Genomic DNA, 16,772 nt, shown 5'->3' on the forward strand with positions numbered 1-16,772 from the left:
GACATCCATTGTTCCAATCTGCCTTTGCACTTTTATAAAAAATCAATTGATTTCACTTGTGTGGGCCAGTTTCCTTTTCTGTGTCATTCATCTGGGCCTGTACCTTCGCTAGCATTGGATTGTTTTGATTATTATAGCTTTATGGTGAACACTGAAGTCAGATAGGGTGAAACCTCCAACTTTCTTCCCCATTCAAATGTTGTGGCTCCTTGAGCTCCTTTGCCTTTCAAATAATTTTAGGGTCAACTTATTGATACCAACAAAGAAACTCCATTTGTTATTGGAATTACTTTGAATCTATAAATCAATTTGGAGATGATGTGCTGTGTTTACTCACTTAGTCGTGTCCAACTCTTCGTGACCCCGTGCACTGTAGCCTGCCAGGCTCCTCTGTCCATGGGGATTCTCCAGGCAAGAATCCTAGAGTGGGTTGCCAAGCCCTCCTCCAGGGGATCTTTCCAAGCCAGGGATCGAACCCATGTTTTCTGCACTGCCGCCAGATTCTCTAACATCTCAGCCACCAGGGAAGCCCAAGAGGACTGGAGTGGGTAGTCTATCCCTTCTCCAGGGGATCTTCCCAACCCAGGAATCAAACCAGGGTATCCTGCATTTCAGGCAGCTCCTTTACCAGCTGAACTACCAGGGAGGCCCCAGTTTGGAGCAACTGACATCATAATAATGTTTAAACATGCAGACATGGTCTAGTTCTACACTTATCTGTGTCTTCTTTTTCTTTCATCAGTGTTTTTATAGATGTCATTATGTACATATTCTGTAAAACTTATACCTGTTCTCAGTTTTTAATTCTAACATACATTTAAACAAAAACCTTATTTCAATTTTATTGGTATTATATAGAAATATAAGTAGTTTCTAAAATTCCTTGTTTATTTATTATTATTATTATTTTTGGTTGTGCTGGGTTTCCTTTCCTGTCTGAGTGCTTTTTCGGTTGCAATACTTGGGCTTTCTCATTGCGGTGGCTTCTCTTGTTGTGGAGTCTGGGCTTGCAGTGCACAGGCTTCCATGGTTGCAGCAGGGAGGCTCAGTAGGTGTAGCTTGCAGGTCCTAGAGTGTGTACATGCATGCTCGCTCAGTTGCTAGTCGTGTCTGACTCTTTGTGACCCCCATGGACTGTGGCCCAACAGGCTGCACTGTCCATAGGATTTTCCAGGCAAGAATCCTGGAGTGGGTTGCCATTTCCTCCTCCAGGGGATTTTCCCCACCCAAGGATCGAACCTGCATCGCCTTGTCTTCTGCACTGGCAGGTGGGTTCTCTACCACTAAGCCGCCTGGGAGGCCCCCTAGGTGTGAAGGCCTCAGTAACGGCGGCGTGCAGGCTGCAGTCGTGGTGCACTGGCTTTCGTTGCTCTACGGCCTGTGGAATCTTCCCCAGTTGGGGGTCGAATCCATGTCCCCTGCATCGGCAGGTGGATTCTTATCGAACTAGCTCCCAGGGAAGTCCAAGAAATATAATGAATTTTTATTACTCCAGGCTTGCATCCTTCAACTTGCTAAACCCTCATGTTTCTACAAGTCTTTTTGTAGATTATTAAGGGTTTCAATGTGGACAATCACACCCTCTGTGAGTAGAGATGATTTTATTTCTTGGGTATGCACCCTTGTATTTGTTATTTTGTTGCACAAGAGGTGATCTTAAGTAAGATGTTGAATGAATGTAGAGAGAGGACACCTGTGTCTGGCTCCTGCTCTTAGAGGAAAAGCATTCAGTCTCTTACAACAATCCTCATCAAAATACTAGCAAACTGAATTCAGCAGCAAATTATAACAATTGTACACCACGACCAAGGGGGATCTCCTGCCAGAATGCAAGGGTGGAAGGAGTGATATGAAAATCAATGAATATAACACACCACATTAATGGAATGGAGGGGGAAATACATAATCATCTCAATTGATGCAGAAAAAGCACTTGACAAAATTCAACACCTTTTATGATAAAAACACTCAACAAACTGAAAGCAGAAGGAAACTGCCTCAACATAAAAAAAAAAAATACGCATCTGAAAGACCCACAGCAAACATCACACTCAACGCTGAAAGACTGAGAGCTTTTCTTTTAAGATCAGGAGCAAGGCAGGATTGCCCACTTTTGCCACTGCTATTCATCAGTCCTGGAAGTTCTAGGAGAGCAGCTGGACAAAAGGAAAATAAAAGGCATTTAAGTTGAAAAAGAAGAAGTAAAATCATCTCTGTTCATAGATGTTGTATATACATAATCCTCATATGTACAAAATCCTAAAAATTCCATAGCTACACACAAAACCATTACAACTAATAAGTGAATTCAGCAAAACAGCAGGATACAAAGTCAATATATAACAAAATTAGTTGCATTTCTTTACACTAATAATAAATAACCCTAAAAGGAAATTACAAAAATGATTCCATTTAGAATATCATCAAAAAAGTAAAATACTTAGAAATTAATCAAGGAGGTCAAAAACTTATCCAGTGAAAAGTACGAATCATTGTTGAAAGAAATGCAAGAAGACATAAGGAAATGGAAAGACACCCCATTATTATAGACTGGAAGCTTTAATATTGTTAAGATGTCATTACTATCCAAAGCAAACTATATATTTAATACAATTGCTATCAACATCTTGATGATTTTCCACAGGAAAAACAAAACTCATTCTAAAATTCATATGGAATCTTAAGGGACCTTTAATAACCGAAAAAAAAAAAATCCTGAAAAAGAAGAAAGCCAGAGGAATCATACTTCCTGATTTCAAAATTCACTACAAAGCGACAGTAATCAAACAGAGTGGTACTGGCACAGAATCAGACATAGAGATCAATGGAAGAGAATACAGGATCCAAAATAAACCCTCACACATTAGGTCAAACTATTTTTGACAAGGTCATTAAGTCCATTCATTGGAGAAAAGACAGTCTTTTCAACAAATGGTTCTAGCAAAATTGGATATTCACATGCATAACAATGAAGTTAGATCCATACGTAACATCATACACAAAATTAACACAAAGAGGATCCTCAATCCAAATGTAAGACCTGTAACTATAAAACTCTTTGAAGGAAAAATAGGACAAAACTTCACAACCTTGAATTTGGTAGTCATTTCCTGGATATGACACCAATGACACAGTCAGCATCAGAAAATATAAAAACTGGACTTCACAAAAATTTTGAAATTTTTCCATGAAAATGTAGTATCAACAGAGAACAAAAGTAACCCATGAAATGTGAGGAAACATTTGCAAATCATATAGCTGATAAGAGATTAATATCCAGAATGTATAGAGAACTCCCAAAACTCAAAAACAACAACTAAAAACCTAACTCAAAAATGAGCAAAGGCCACGAATAGACATTTTTCCAAAGAAGGTATACAAATGGCCCATAAGCAATGAAAATATACTCAATACAAGTAACATTAGAGAAATGCAAATAAAAACTACAGTGAGGTACCACCTTGCACCTCTTAGTATAATGACCATTTATTTAAAAAAACAGCATAATATTGGTGAGACTGTGAAGACACTGGAACACTTGTGCACTGTTGGTGGGAACATGAACCGGTACAGCTATGTGGAAATCAGTATGATGGTTCCTCAACAAATTAAAAGTAGAATTACTGTCTGATCCAGTATTTCTACTGGGTCTATGCTGAAAAGAAATGAAAGCAGAATCTTGAAGAGATATTTGTAAAACCAACTCATAGACGCATTTTTCACAATAGCTGAAAAGAGGAAGCCATTCAGGTGTTCACTGAGGGATGAAAAGATAAGCAAGATGAGATATACACATAGGATGGAGTATTATTCACCCTTTAACAGGAAGTAAATCTGGCACTATTATGGATGAACCATGAGGATATTACGGTAAGATAAATAAGCCAGTCACAAAAAGACACATACTTTGTGATTTCACTTACACGAAGTACTTTAGAGACAAAAAGTGGAATGATGCTTTCCAGGGGCTGTGAGAAAGGAAGTATGGAGATTCTTGTTTCATGTGCATAGAGTGTGTTTTGCAAGATAAAGAGTACCGAGTGCAGATAGTGGTGATGGTTACACAAGGTTATGAATATACTTAATACCAAAATGATTAAGGTTGTCAGCTTTGTGTTATGAATATTTTACCTCAATAACAAAAATAGAAAAAGGCTATCAAGGCATGAAGGCACATGAAGGAAACGTAAGTGCACATTGCTAAGTGAAAGAAGCCCATCTGAAAAGTTTCCACTCCTGATGCTTCCAGGGATATGACATTCAGGAAAAGACACAACCATGGAGTCGGGAAGAAGATCAGTGGTTGCCAGGGGTTAGCAGGGAAGAAGAGATGAACAGATGAAGCACAGAGGACTTTTAGGGCAGGGAAACTATTCCGTAATGGTCCACAGGTGTTATAACCCATTTATCAAAACACATAGAACTTAGCAACAGCAAGAGTGACCTCTAATGTAGACTATGGACTTTGGGTGATATTAACATGTCAGGGTAGGTTTATCCATTATGACGAATGTAGCCCATTTGTAACAAATGCATCAAACCACAAGATACTGATGGTGGGGTAGGCTGTGCCTGTGTGAGGGTGGGGATATATAGGAGCTCTGTACTTCCCACTCAGTTTTGCTGTGAACCTAAAACTGCCCTAAAAAACAAGATATGTTAAGCTGATACAGGACAATTGAGGAGATCTGCTCTTTTTTTAGTGAATTTTGGTAATTTATGTCTTCAAGGAATGAGTCCATATTACCTTAATTGCTTATTGCATTTCCCTTTTAATATCTGTGGGGTCTGTGCTAATTTCTCCTCTTCCATTCCTACTATTTTCTCTCAGAGTTGAGGCAACATCCTTGGGAAGAGCAAACCCATGTCCTGAGACTTATGAATATTTCCAACCGGCAGTGGGGGCAGGTCCTTTTAAGGCTCTTTCATCTCTGCAAATCAGTCCAACTAACTCTATGGGTTTTGCCAGGCTCAGCCTCACACCTGTTTGCTTATCATTTCTCAGGGGACATTTAAGGGAGACCCTCCGTGGACAGGGGAGTTCCTCAGAACAGCTCTCTTCTCTCTGGCATCCTGACCCCAGACTAGCTGCCCCACACTGCCCCCAATTCCCAGACCAGCTCTAAAACTGAGGGATCCATGGCACTCCACCTGGGTTTCTGGCCTGGGTCGTGGAATCATTCTCGAGGGGGTGGGCTGGGCAGCTGTGAGACCCACTCTGTTTCTTTCCCTCCCAGGTGGCCCTGTGCTGTCCTCTTCAAGTCCAGCATCTCAACCTCCCACCACATTTCTGCTAAACGTGCAGACCCACTGGCAGACCAAAAGGGGTGACCCCAGCCACATACAGCTTGTGTCACACGGGGTCCTTAGGCCATCCACATGGAGCGGACTCAAGGGGCCAGTTGGTCCCTATGTTTCAAGTGGACAGGAACAGTCCAGGGAGCCTGAGAAACCCCTAGACCATGACAGGTCTGCAGGGAACCAGCCCCAGGCCAGGGCCTGAGCAGGCACTGACTTCCTAGAGAAGCAGGAGCCCCACCTGGCGACCCTACCCAGAGGGGTCAGGCCCATGCCCTTTGGGGTCTCAGTCACTTACTGCCGGGGATCCCCCGGTGACTCAAACGGTAAAGAACCTGCCTGCAATGTAGGAGATCCCGGTTCAAACCCTGAGTCAGGAAGATCCCCTGGAAAAGGGAAGAGCAACCCACCCCAGTATTCTAGCCTGGAGAATTCCATGGACAGAAGAACCTGGTGGGCTAGAGTCTATGGGGTCTCACTCATGACTAAGTGAGTCACACACTCGCTTACCGACAGAAATGCTCTTGGCTGGAGGAGACTAGTGTCAGGTCACAATCGTGTGTTTCCTTGCACCCCTGCACCCAGCCCACCAGGGAATCACACAAAGGGAGCAGATCAGGTGATGATGTGAGTTTATTTATCCCAGTGCCTGATGGGGCGCTTACAGGTTGGAAGTTGAGGCCAAGTGACCCAGGCAGAGGATCTGGACGGGTAGGAGGGCAGGTGACCCAGAGACAGCGGGAGACGGCCCCTGGAGGCACAAGCCCCAAAGAGCCATGAGGTCGGGGTTCCTGGGACAGGTGTGAGAGGTCAGTCAGTCAGGACAGTGGAGACATCAGGGACCTCGTCCTGAGTGAGGGCAACCACCCAGCCCAGGTCAGGACAGAGGACCAAGTCACAGGTGGAACCTGAGCTCGGCTGGCTCTGGGGTGACATGCCAGGTCAGCAGCAGGGCTCCGGGGCCAAGGTTGGGATGCAGCAAGCAGGGCGGGAGCATACGGGCCGGCAGAGCAGGGACACGGAGGAGGCTGGGCGGCAGCAGCTGGGCTGGCAGGAGGAGATGGGCACGCAGCAGGCGGGGCGGCACACGGGGCGACAAAGGAGGGACACAGAGGAAGAGGGTCTGCAGCAGGACGAGGGGGCTGAGCAGAGGGAGGCCTCACAGCACACGGGCCTGCAGCAAACAGGTGTGCAGCAGACGGGCCTGCAGCAAACAGGCCTGCAGCAGACGGGCCTGCAGCAGACGGGCTCACAGCAGGCCTGCTGGCAGGGGGAGGAGGTGCAGCAGGAGGGCTGGCAGCTGGACTGCTGGCAACATGAGGAGGTTGAGCAGGGGGAAGCCTCACAGCAGACAGGACTGCAGCAGACAAGAGTGCAGTAGACAGGCCTGCAGCAGACGGGTTCACAGCAGGCCTGCTGGCAGGGGGAGGAGGTGCAGCAGGAGGGCTGGCAGCTAGACTGCTGGCAGCACAAGGCTGGGCAGGAGCTGCTACAGGCTGCCTGGCAGCAGGGGCTGGACTCACAGCTCACTGGGGCACAGAGGAGGGTCAGGCGGGGGGCCGGGGCGCAGCAGCTGGGGCCACAGCAGGGGGGCTCGCAGCAGCTCTCTGGACAGGCATAGCTCAGGTCGCTGGAGCAGATGGACAGGGTGGAGGCTGCCATGGTGGAGGCGGTGGGGCTGGAGGAGGGTTTGAGTGTGTGTGAGTGTACGAGCTGTGTGTGTGAGGTGCTTGGGGATGTAGGGCTTTTATACCTGGGCCTGGCTTGTGTTGTCCCCAAAGGAGACTCCCAGGCCCTCTCTTCCTTGTTGGGGTTGACAGCTGGCAACCTGAGCCCCTCATTAGTGCTGGCATAGTTTCCACAATTGTTTTCACTCATTAAACCCGTGAGCGTAAATATCCCATGTTGCAGGATGGTTTCCCATTTCTGCTTTGCTTGGCTCCAGAAAAGATATAGAAAATATCTAGGTAAGATCCTAAATGAAATGAACCCTGAATATTCATTGGAAGGACTGATGCTGCAGCTGAAGCTCCAATCCTTTGGCCACCTGATTCAAAGAGCTGACTCATTAGAAAAGACCTTGGTGCTGCGCAAGATTAAAGCAGGAGGAGAAGAGGACACAAAGGACGAGTTGGTTAGATAGCAACATTGACTCAATGGACAAGACTTTGTGCAAGCTCTGGGAGATGGTGAAGGACAGGGAAGCCTGCTGTGCTGTAGTCCATGGGGTCCTGAAGAGCGAGACACGACTGAGTGTCTGAACAACAGGAACAGTGCTGGGTGAGGTTTAGAGGTGATCGTGTCTAAATTGGTGAATTTAGATGTCGCAGCTCTCCCCTGTTTGAGGTACAGTACTTCAATATTATTTTGACTTTTACGCATTTTTAAACTTAGGTGTCAAGTGACATGTGCACGTCTGTAAAATGCAACTGGTCCAGGGGATGTGACCGTGGAACCAGCTGAGGGTCATGTTCAGCAGGGGCTCATGGAAGGTCCTAGCACTCCCGCCTCAGCAGCTGCTCTGCCAGCAGGAAGCATGGCGAGAGAGACATCCAGTCCCCTGCAGCCCAGCCAGTGTGCCTGAGAGGAGCATTAACGGAGCGTGGGCATACGTGGAGTCTGTTAGGAGATCTCTACAGGGAGCAGCGCTCACAGGTGTCTGAGTCAGGGCCCACGTTCATCAACCTTTCACCCAGACCCAACTGCTCACAGCACACCCTGTGCACCCCACACTTCACAGCCGAGCTAACAAGCCCTAGGCCAGCTTTGCCTTCCTCAAGGGGGATGCCCTGAAAGACTCAGAGAGAGGGAGGGTCTCCTCCTGGAGAGCCCACCTGTGAGCAGCGGAGACTCGAGGACCTCAGAAAACACCCAAAAGTAAAGCTCAGGCAAGAGATGGTTTTCCTTGTGGATACAAGCAGATGTGGTCCCAGGGAGCCTGGAACAGAAAGTCAGCAAGGGCGGACTCTGGGAAAGACGGTGACATCTGGGCAGTGGCCATCACGGAGGCCCTGACCATGGCTGTGGGGTCAGATGACACTGTCTGAGCACCTGTTCTAGGCCAGGTGGTGATCTGAACGCTCTACACCTGCCAAGGCACTTGATTTCACATCCACTCAGCAGGAAAGTTACTGTAATTGGTGAGGAAGCCCAGGCACAGAGAAGTTAAGCAACCATGTCCAGGTCACACAGCCCAAAGTATCAGGACTGGGACTGGAAGCCGCCATCTGTATATAGGATCGAGGCTCTTACCCAGGCCTTCCCCCAGGCCAACTTCAGGGCTACAAGCAGAAGGAAGCACATGTCCAAGGAAGTTTACCACCAGGCAGCTGTGCTGAAAATTTACAACAGAGGCGGGAAACCTCAAAATTAACACCACAGAAAATCAACCCTGTGTTTTTCAGCACAAACACTGCTGGTTCCTCCAATCCACAGAGGGAAAGTGTGCATGCTTGCCCAGGGGCTCAGTTGTGTCCGACTCTTTGTGACCCCATGGACTGTAGCCTGCCAGGTTCCTCTGTCCATGGGATTTTCTGGCAAGAATACTGGAGGGAGGTGCAGCTTCTTACTCCAACAGAGTGTAGTGAAAGTTGCTCAGTCATGTCTGACTTTTTGAGACCCCATAGATTATACAGTTCAAGGAATTCTCTAGGCCAGAATACTGGAATGGGTAGCCTTTCCCTTCTCCAGGGGATCTTCCCAACCCAGGAATCAAACCCAGGTCTCCCACATTGCAGGCAGATTCTTTACCAGCTGAGCCACAAGGGAAGCCCAACAGAGGTAAAGCATAAATCCCCAAGTATGATGAGAGAAAATTTAACAAACAGACCATGTGTTTCGCGGACAACAAACGTGATCACTCCGTTGCTAACAAGGAAGAAGGAAGAGCCAGGATAGAACAGTAAAGGCATGACTGAACACGAACCACTCTGAGCTGAGTGCACCAAGGTGCGTGTGTTTGGACTGGAAGGGCCTCATGAATTCAAGAGCACTGGATTTTTAGAGCCCACTATAAACATACATTCAGTCAGTTCAGTTCAGTCGCTCAGTCATGTCCGACTGTGACCCCATGGACTGCACCACGTCTGACCTCCCTATCAATCACCAACTCCTGGAGTTTACTCAGACTCGTGTCCATTGAGTCAGGGATACCATCCAACCATCTCATCCTTTATCATCCCCTTCTTTTCCTGCCCTCAATCTTTCCCCCATCAGGGTCTTTTCAAATGAGTCAGCTCTTCACATCAGGTAGCCAAAGGATTGGAGTTTCAGCTTCAGCATCAGTCCTTCCAATGAACATTCAGGACTGATTTCCTTTAGGATGGACTGGTTGGATCTCTTGCAGTCCAAGGGACTCTCAGGAATCTTCTCCAACACCACAGTTCAAAAGCATCAATTCTTCTGTGCTCAGCTTTCTTTACAGTCCAACTCTCACATCCATACACAACTACCAGAAAAACCATAGCTTGAACTGGATGGACCTTTGTTGGCAAAGTAATGTCTCTGCTTTTTAATATGCTATCTAGGTTGGTCATAACTTTTTTTCTAAGGAGTAAGCGTCTTTTTACTTCATGGCTGCAGTCAACATCTGCAATGATTTTGGAGCCCCCAAAATAAAGTCTGCCACTGTTTCCACTGTTTCTCCATCTATTTGCCATGAAGTGATGGGACCAGATGCCATGATCTTTGTTTTCTGAATGTTGAGCTTTAAGCCAATTTTTTTCACTCTCCTCTTTCACTTTCATCAAGAGGCTCTTTAGTTCTTCTTCACTTTCTGTCATAAGGGTGGTGTCCTCTACATATCTGAGGTTATTGATAATTCTCCCGGCAATCTTGATTCCAGCTTGTGCTTCAGCCAGCCCAGCGTTTCTCATGATGTACTCTGCATAGAAGTTAAATAAGCACAGTGGCAATATACAGCCTTGATGTACCCCTTTTCCTATTTGTAACCAGTCTGTTGTTTCACGTCCAGTTCTAACTGTTGCTTCTTGACCTGCATACAGATTTCTTAAGAGGAAGGTCAGGTGGTCTGGTATTCCCATTTCAGAATTTTTCAGTTTATTGTGATCCACACAGTCAAAGACTTTGGCATAGTCAGTAAAGCAGAAATAGATGTTTTTCTGGAACTCTCTTGCTTTTTCCATAATCCATCAGATGCTGGCAATTTGATCTCTGGTTTCTCTGCCGTTTCTAAAACCACCTGGAACATCTGGTAGTTCACAGTTCATGTTCTGTTGAAGCCTGGCTTGGAGAATTTTGAGCATTATTTTGCTAGCATGTGAGATGAGTGCAATTGTGCGTAGTCTGAGTATTCTTTGGCATTGCCTTTCTTAGGGATTGGAATAAAACCTCACATTTTCCAGTCCTGTGGCCACTGCTGAGTTTTCCAAGTTGGTAGTTTTTAAATGAACCCAATGAAGGGCAGCTCCATCTCCAGGCAGGAAGAAACGGCTGACAGTCTGGTCTGGAAATGAACTATTACCAGGTGGACCCTGGACCTCTCCCACCAAACAGTGAAAGACACAGAGCATCTAGGGGAGCACTGGGGACTAAGGCTGATTTTTCCCATTTTCAAATTATTACATCTTTCTCCTGCATTGGCAGGCCAAGTCTTTACCAGCAGTGCCACCTGGGAAGCCCCTTGTATCTTTCTCAAGTAAAGAGAACAGCAGTGTATTTTCACATAAGCAAGAGCTTGGAAAACACTCGACTCATGTTTCCCTCTTGGAGAAACATTTAAAGAAACAAGACAAATGATGGGAGTCCCCTGGAGGTCCCGTGGTTAAGGATCCACCTCCCAGTGCATGGGGTGTGGATTCAGTGCCTGGTCAGGGAGCCAAGATCCCACACTCCCCTCAGCCAGAAAAACCGAAACACAAAAAAGAAGCAATGTGGTAACAAAGTCATTAAAGACTTTATGAAGACTTTCTAACACCATACACAAAAATAAACTCAAAATGGATCAAAGATCTAAACGAAAGGCCAGAAACTATAAAACTCCTCGAGGAGAACATAGGCAAAACACTCTCCGACATAAATCACAGCAGGATCCTCTAAGACCCACCTCCCAGAATACTGGAAATAAAAGCAAAATAAACAAATGGGATCTAATTAAAGTTAAAAGCTTCTGCACGCAAAGGAAACTATAAGCAAGGTGAAAAGACATCCTTCGGAATGGGAGAAAATAATAGCAAATGAAGCAACTGACAAACAACTAATCTCAAAAATATACAAGCAACTCCTGCAGCTCAATTCCAGGAAAATAAACGACCCAATCAAAAAATAAGCCAAAGAACTAAATAGACATTTCTCCAAAGAAGACATACAGATGGCTAACAAACACATGAAAAGATGCTCAACATCACTCATTATCAGAGAAATGCAAATCAAAACCACAATGAGGTACCATTTCACACCAGTCAGAATGGCTGCGATCCAAAAGTCTACAAGCAATAAATGCTGAAGAGGGTGTGGAGAAAAAGGGAACCCTCCTACACTGTTGGTGGGAATGCAAACTAGTATAGCCACTATGGAGAACAGTGTGGAGATTCCTTAAAAAACTGCAAATAGAACTGCCTTATGACCCAGCAATCCCACTGCTGGGCATACACACTGAGGAAACCAGAATTGAAAGAGACACGTGTACCACAGTGTTCATCGCAGCACTGTTTATAATAGCCAGGACATGGAAGCAACCTAGATGTCCATCAGCACATGAATGGATAAGAAAGCTGTGCTACATATACACAATGGAGTATTACTCAGGCATTAAAAAGAATACATTTGAATCAGTTCTAATGAGGTGGATGAAACTGGAGTCTGTTATACAGAGTGAGGTAAGCCAGAAAGGAAAACATCAATACAGTATACTAACACATATATATGGAATTTATAAAGACGGTAATAATAACCCTGTATGAGAGACAGCAAAAGAGATACAGATGCATAGAACAGACTTTTGGACTCTGTGGGAGAGGGAGAGGGTGGGATGATTTGGGAGAATGGCATTGAAACATGTATACTATCATGTAAGAAACGAATCACCAGTCTAGGTTCGATACAGGATACAGGATGCTTGGGGCTGGTGCACTGGGATGACCCAGAGAGATGATGTGGGGAGGGGTGTGGGAGGGACGTTCAGGATTGGGAACTCATGTACACCCCTGGTGGATTCATGTTAATGTATGGCAAAACCAATACAGTATTGTAAAGTAAAAAAATAAATAAATAAAAATAAAAGAAAGAAAGAAAGACTTTCAAACAGGTCCAGGTTAAAAAAACCTGAAGAGCAAAAACCAGAAAGAAAGAAGACAAACGGCCAAGTGAGGAGACATACAGGAGCACGTGGGGAATTGGGCAGGTGTAGGTGAGAAGGAGAGGAAGAAAAGTCTAAACAGCCAGAGCAATGGGTTCTGTTGGCACACACAAAGTCTGGTCCTTCCCAGGCAGTGACCCTGGTGAGGTGCTGATACTTCGTTAATATCAGATGGTTTGAAACGCTAAGCTTTTGGATTGTTGCTGATCAGTCATGAAGTTAAGTCCAATTCTTCGCAACCCTGTGGACTGCAGCACGCCAGGCTCCTCTGTCCTCCACTATCTTGAAGTAAAAAGAGTTTGCTCAAATTCATACCCACTGAGTCGATGATGCTATCTAAGCATCTCACCCTCGGCTGCCTGCTTCTCCTTTTGCCATCAGACTTTCCCAACATTAGAGTCTTGTCTAATGAGTCAGTTCTTCACATCAGGTGGCCAAAGTATTGGCGCTTCAGCTTTAGCATCAGTCCTTCCAATGAATATTCAGGCTTGATCTCCTTGCTGTCCAAGGGATTCTCAAGAGTCTTCTCCAACACCATAGTTCAAAATAATCAGTTCTTTGGTGTCAGCTTTCTTCACAGTCCAACTCTCACATACATACATGACTACTGCAAAAACTACAGCTTTGACTAGACAGAACTTTGTTGGCGAAGTAATGCCTCTGCTTCTTAATATGCTGTCTAGGTCGGTCATAGCTTTTCTTTTAAAGAGCAAGCATCTTTTCATTTCATGGCTGTAGTCATGAAATCACAGCCATCTGCAGTGATGTTGGAGCCCCCCCAGAAATAAAGTCTGTCACTGTTTCCATTGTTTCCCCATCTGTTTGGCATGAAATGATGGGACCAGATGCCATGATCTTAGTTTTTTGAATGCTGAGTTTCATCAGCTTTTTCATTCTCCTCTTTCACCCTCATCAAGAGGCTCTTTAGTTTCTCTTCACTTTCTGCCACAACGGTGGTATCAGCTGCATAACTGAGCTTGTTGATATTTCTCCTAACCATCTTGATTCCAGCTTGTACTTCATCCTGCCTGGCATTTCATATAATGTACCCTGCATATAAGCTAAATAAGTAGGGTGACAATATACAGCCTTCAGACTCCTTTCCCAATTTGCAACCAGTCCACTGTTATATATCGGGTAATAATCACTGCCTCTTGACACATATACAGGTTTCTCAGGAGACAGGTAAGGTGGTCTGGTATTCCCATCTCTTTTAATATTTTGCATATGCTGGGTTTAATAAAATGTAATTAAACAAACTCTACCTGTCTTTTTTCACTTTTGAATGTGGCTTATATGACAGTTGGGCTTCCCCTGTGGCTCAGCAGTAAAGAATTCGCCTGCCAGCAGGAACTGCAGCAGACACAGATTTGATCCCTGGGTCAGGAAGAGCCCCTGAGGAGGGCACAGAGGCCCACTCCTGTACTCCTGCCTGGAGAAGCTCATGGACAGAAGAGTCGGGCAGCTTATAGCCCATAAGGTCATAAAGAATCAGACACGCTTGAAGCATCTCAGCACACAAGCATGCATATTATAATAGGTACAATTACATCTGAGGCCCCCAGTCAAGGCCCTTCACACTGCCCCGCAGGTGTCTGCCTACCCAGCACTGTCCCAAAGGGCCAGCATATGTTCCTCCTCCCCATATTTCCCCCAAGGGATAGCTGCCTTAATACTTGAATTCCTGAGAGCCCCTGCCATTCCAAATAGCCCATCCCCCTTGGCTGTCGGTCCCTGTGATGGATAGTTTCAAGTGGCAACTGACCAGGCCATGGTGCCCAGTCGTTTGGGTAAACATGTCTGGATGTCATGACACAGTGGCTTCTTAGGTGAGATCAATACTGAAATCAGTGGACTCTGAGTAAAACAGACTGCCCTACAAAATGCGGGTGGGCCACATCCAAGCAGCTGGAGACCTTGAGACCAGACTGAGTTCCCCAAGGAGAAAGAGATTCTACCAGCAGGTCATTTGTAGCTGCAACACCAACTCTTCCTGGAAGCTCACTCTGCAGATTTGGATCTTGCCCGCCTCCAAAGGGTGTAAGCCAGCTTCTCAACATCAATCTCTGCATATGTGCACATGCCTTATTGGTCCTTTCTCTGGAGAACCCTGACTCACACAGGCTCCCAACATCACTGCATGTGGCTGTCACCATCCAGACCTTCGCACACAGAGGGAAGAACTCACACTCATGTCCAGGGCACTAGGGAACGGCGGGCACTAGGGAAAGGCTGGCACCAGCCTGTCTGAAGCTGTTTCTGGGGAGCTTTACGTATTCAAGGCAAATGTTTACTAAACGGGGGGGGGGTCTCCTTTGTCCCTAGGGAACCCCCATGTTCCCAGTGTGCAAGCCCGGGGCCTGAACCTGTGCCCAATTCCCACCCCATCACTCACTTCATGCAGGGGCTACAGGTGAGCAGGATACTCTGGACTGGAGGCTGCCGTGGAACTATGGCCTCAGGACACCCTGGCAGAGAGTAGCTGGGTGCTGTTAGCCGTGCCTGGTGATGTTACTGTTCTGGATACAACTCAAGGCCAGGTTTCTAACACACCCCAGACCACTTTCCACAACAAAGGTCTTTCCCAGGGTTTGAAAAGATATGCACTCAAGGCACAAAGAGGGCATGACAATGACTTTATTTGTTAGCAGGCAGACCCTTCACCTAGGTCAGGACAAAATCCATGACCAACAAGGATGGAGAGCAGGATGCTGGCTGACACTCAGGGCCTGGAAAGAACCAGGAGCCATCCCAGGCTGCTCACAGGAAATTCTGGGGCAGAAGGAGACCCCAGACTGGGTTCAAGGCTACAGAAATTTCAGGTGAAAGCCAGTGTTGGCCCTGGAAGGAGTTGGAAATGTGCCAGGTCAGCAACTGGGCTCTGGGGCCGAGGTTCGGACACAGCAAGCAGGGCGGGAGCACGCGGGCCGGCAGAGCAGGGACACGCAGGAGGCCTGGCGGCAGCAGCTGGGCTGGCAGGAGAAGGTGGGCACGCAGCATGCGGGGTGGCACACAGGACAGCAGAGGAGGGACACGGAGGAGGAGGGTCTGCAACTGACCGAGGAGCAGGGGTTGGGCTGGCAGCACAAGGAGGCTGAGCAGGGGGAGGACTCACAGCAGACGGGCCTGCAGCAGAGGGGTGTGCAACAGACGGGCCTGCAGCAGACAGGCCTGCAGCAGACAGGCCTGCAGGAGACGGGCCTGCAGGAGACAGGTGTGCAACATATGGGTCTGCAGCAGACAGGCCTGCAGCAGACAGGCTCACAGCAGGCCTGCTGGCAGGGGGAGGAGGTGCAGCAGGAGGGCTGGCAGCTAGACTGCTGGCAGCATAAGGCTGGGCAGGAGCTGCTGCAGGCTGGCTGGCAGCAGGGGCTCGATTCACAGCTCACTGGGGCACAGAGGAGGGTCAGGCGGGGGGCCGGGGCGCAGCAGCTGGGGGCACAGCAGGGGGGCTCGCAGCAGCTCTCTGGACAGTCATCCACCTGCCAGGAGGAGCCGGTGTAGGAGTCACAGGACCCGGGCAGGCAGACCCGGCAGCTGTAGCTCAGGTCACTGGAGCAGACAGACAGGGCGGAGGTGGCCATGGTGGAGGCGGTGCGGCTGGAGGAGGGTGAGGTGTGAGTGTGAGTGAGTGAGTCAGTGTGTGTGTGAGCGCTGCTCAGGGCTGTGGGCCTTTTATACCCCGTCAAGGTGTGTGCAGGGCCAGCTGAAGGCTCCCTGAGGCTTCCCTTTCCTTGTTGGTGTTTTGAACCCCTATTTCTTCTTGTTTATTTACACAGGAGTTTGCTGCTTGTAAAATGCATGTCCTGGTTGAGGGCTGGATCACGCCTGAGCTGTGTGAGGTTCTCTCAGCAAACACAGGATTAATCTAGGGTCCCAAAGCCCCACCGTGCGTGCCTGCCAGCTCCCCCTCCCACCTGTCTCTATCGCTCTCAGGTGAGTGGCTGTGAACCCCCGTCTCCATGACTTGGCATCGCAGAGCTCACAGTTGGGACAGTGCTGTCCCCTGCTGTCGGACATCCCTCTCAAGCAGCAGGGCTGAACAGTGGAGAGACCAGCCTAAGGGAGAAGGGGTGAGTGAGAAGAAGCAAGGCATGTCTCCAGCACAGAGCAGGAAGGAGGGAAGGTCCCTCCCCATCAGATGGGAGAAGGGGTGAGT

The 16,772-nt window shown here is 47.4% G+C and overlaps 3 protein-coding genes across 3 annotated transcripts in view; all 3 read right to left on the reverse strand.

Annotated features, from left to right (window-relative positions):
* TSPEAR (thrombospondin type laminin G domain and EAR repeats) overlaps nt 1–16,772 on the reverse strand; it is a 103,827-nt gene that overhangs the window by 57,764 nt on the left and 29,291 nt on the right. The gene's annotated exons all lie outside the window — the stretch shown is intronic.
* On the reverse strand, nt 6,241–6,960 carry LOC138078567 (keratin-associated protein 10-8-like). Its single transcript, XM_068971405.1, has one exon. The coding sequence runs from the start codon at nt 6,958–6,960 to the stop codon at nt 6,241–6,243; it is 720 nt and encodes a 239-aa protein (XP_068827506.1).
* On the reverse strand, nt 15,481–16,197 carry LOC138078578 (keratin-associated protein 10-8-like). The gene has a single exon (XM_068971411.1). It carries the CDS (start codon nt 16,195–16,197, stop codon nt 15,481–15,483), a length of 717 nt encoding a protein of 238 aa, XP_068827512.1.

This window comes from Capricornis sumatraensis, chromosome 1 (assembly GCF_032405125.1).
Source record: "Capricornis sumatraensis isolate serow.1 chromosome 1, serow.2, whole genome shotgun sequence".
Taxonomy (NCBI): domain Eukaryota; kingdom Metazoa; phylum Chordata; class Mammalia; order Artiodactyla; family Bovidae; genus Capricornis; species Capricornis sumatraensis.

Excerpts from the sequence above, each read along its gene's own strand:
- LOC138078567 (XM_068971405.1), bottom strand. The coding sequence starts at position 6,960 with ATGGCAGCCTCCACCCTGTCCATCTGCTCCAGCGACCTGAGCTATGCC.
- LOC138078578 (XM_068971411.1), bottom strand. The coding sequence starts at position 16,197 with ATGGCCACCTCCGCCCTGTCTGTCTGCTCCAGTGACCTGAGCTACAGC.